The following is a 984-nucleotide window of genomic DNA, read 5'->3' as shown; positions in this document are numbered from 1 at the left end:
TACAAATATATTAATTATAAATAATTAGTAATAAATAATAAATTTATTATAATATATAATATATTATAATATAATATATATGTATATATATATATACATATATGTAAAATATTCAAAATATAACAAACATTCTAGGAAATAATATAATAAACATTGTAGGATTATAATTGTTACTATTAAAAATTATATAAGTTTTATATGCCAATATTAGCATTTAATAATCCATTATTATGTCAAAATATATTGAATTTTATAGAATTGTGATAATTTATTAACTGAATGTAATGAAATATATAATAATGAATACACATAAGAATAGAAAAAATATTATAAATAATTATAAAATTAAATTATAAATAAATGTTATTTTGAAATTATATAAATTAAAAATAGTTTAAATATTGCTTACCAGAACTTGCGTACCAACTACCAGCATGAGTTGCTCTTCTAATTAATGCCATTTTTTACTTATTTACTAATTTTTATTTCTTCTGTTTATTTTTTTAATAAATAATTTTTTGGTTTATTTTTTTTATAAATGATTTATTTGAAGTATCGATACAATTTTACTTATATATAAAATGTTTATAAAAGTTTATCACAAATAAACTTAATTTTTACTTGGCCACGAACCATACGCTTTTAATAACGTGTTGAATAGTACATTCATAATACTAACACAAAGAATATATTCTTTAGGTATATAATAAAATAAAAAATAAATGTTTAAAAAATATATATATTGATTTATTATAAATCTTATAAAAAGTTATTATATTTTGCTATTATAATTAAAACAAATAATCAATGTTCTTATATATTAGAAGTTTAAAATAGAAAATTTCACTAGAAGATTATTTTTAGTGATAAATCAAAAATTTTTATTATACAAAAAATATAAAATAAAAATATTTCAATTATTATAAGTAATAAATAAGAAATATTATAATATATTATTCACAGTATATATTATAATATTATAAC

At 14.3% G+C, this 984-nt stretch overlaps 1 protein-coding gene across 1 annotated transcript in view; it reads right to left on the bottom strand.

Moving 5' to 3' along the window:
* Window positions 1-695, bottom strand: part of LOC102677276 (protein MEMO1) — a 7,314-nt gene extending 6,619 nt beyond the window's left edge. The window contains exon 1 of the mRNA XM_006624198.2: window positions 410-695. Coding sequence (XP_006624261.1) covers window positions 410-461 — 52 coding nt within the window. The 5' untranslated portion in view covers window positions 462-695. The remainder of the gene's footprint in view (window positions 1-409) is intronic.
* Between the last annotated feature and the right edge of the window lie 289 nt (window positions 696-984).

The sequence above is a fragment of the Apis dorsata genome, unplaced genomic scaffold (genome assembly GCF_000469605.1).
Source record: "Apis dorsata unplaced genomic scaffold, Apis dorsata 1.3 scaffold_997, whole genome shotgun sequence".
Taxonomy (NCBI): domain Eukaryota; kingdom Metazoa; phylum Arthropoda; class Insecta; order Hymenoptera; family Apidae; genus Apis; species Apis dorsata.
Note: the sequence above shows the minus strand (reverse complement) of the source record. Positions and strands in the feature narration are given on the sequence as shown.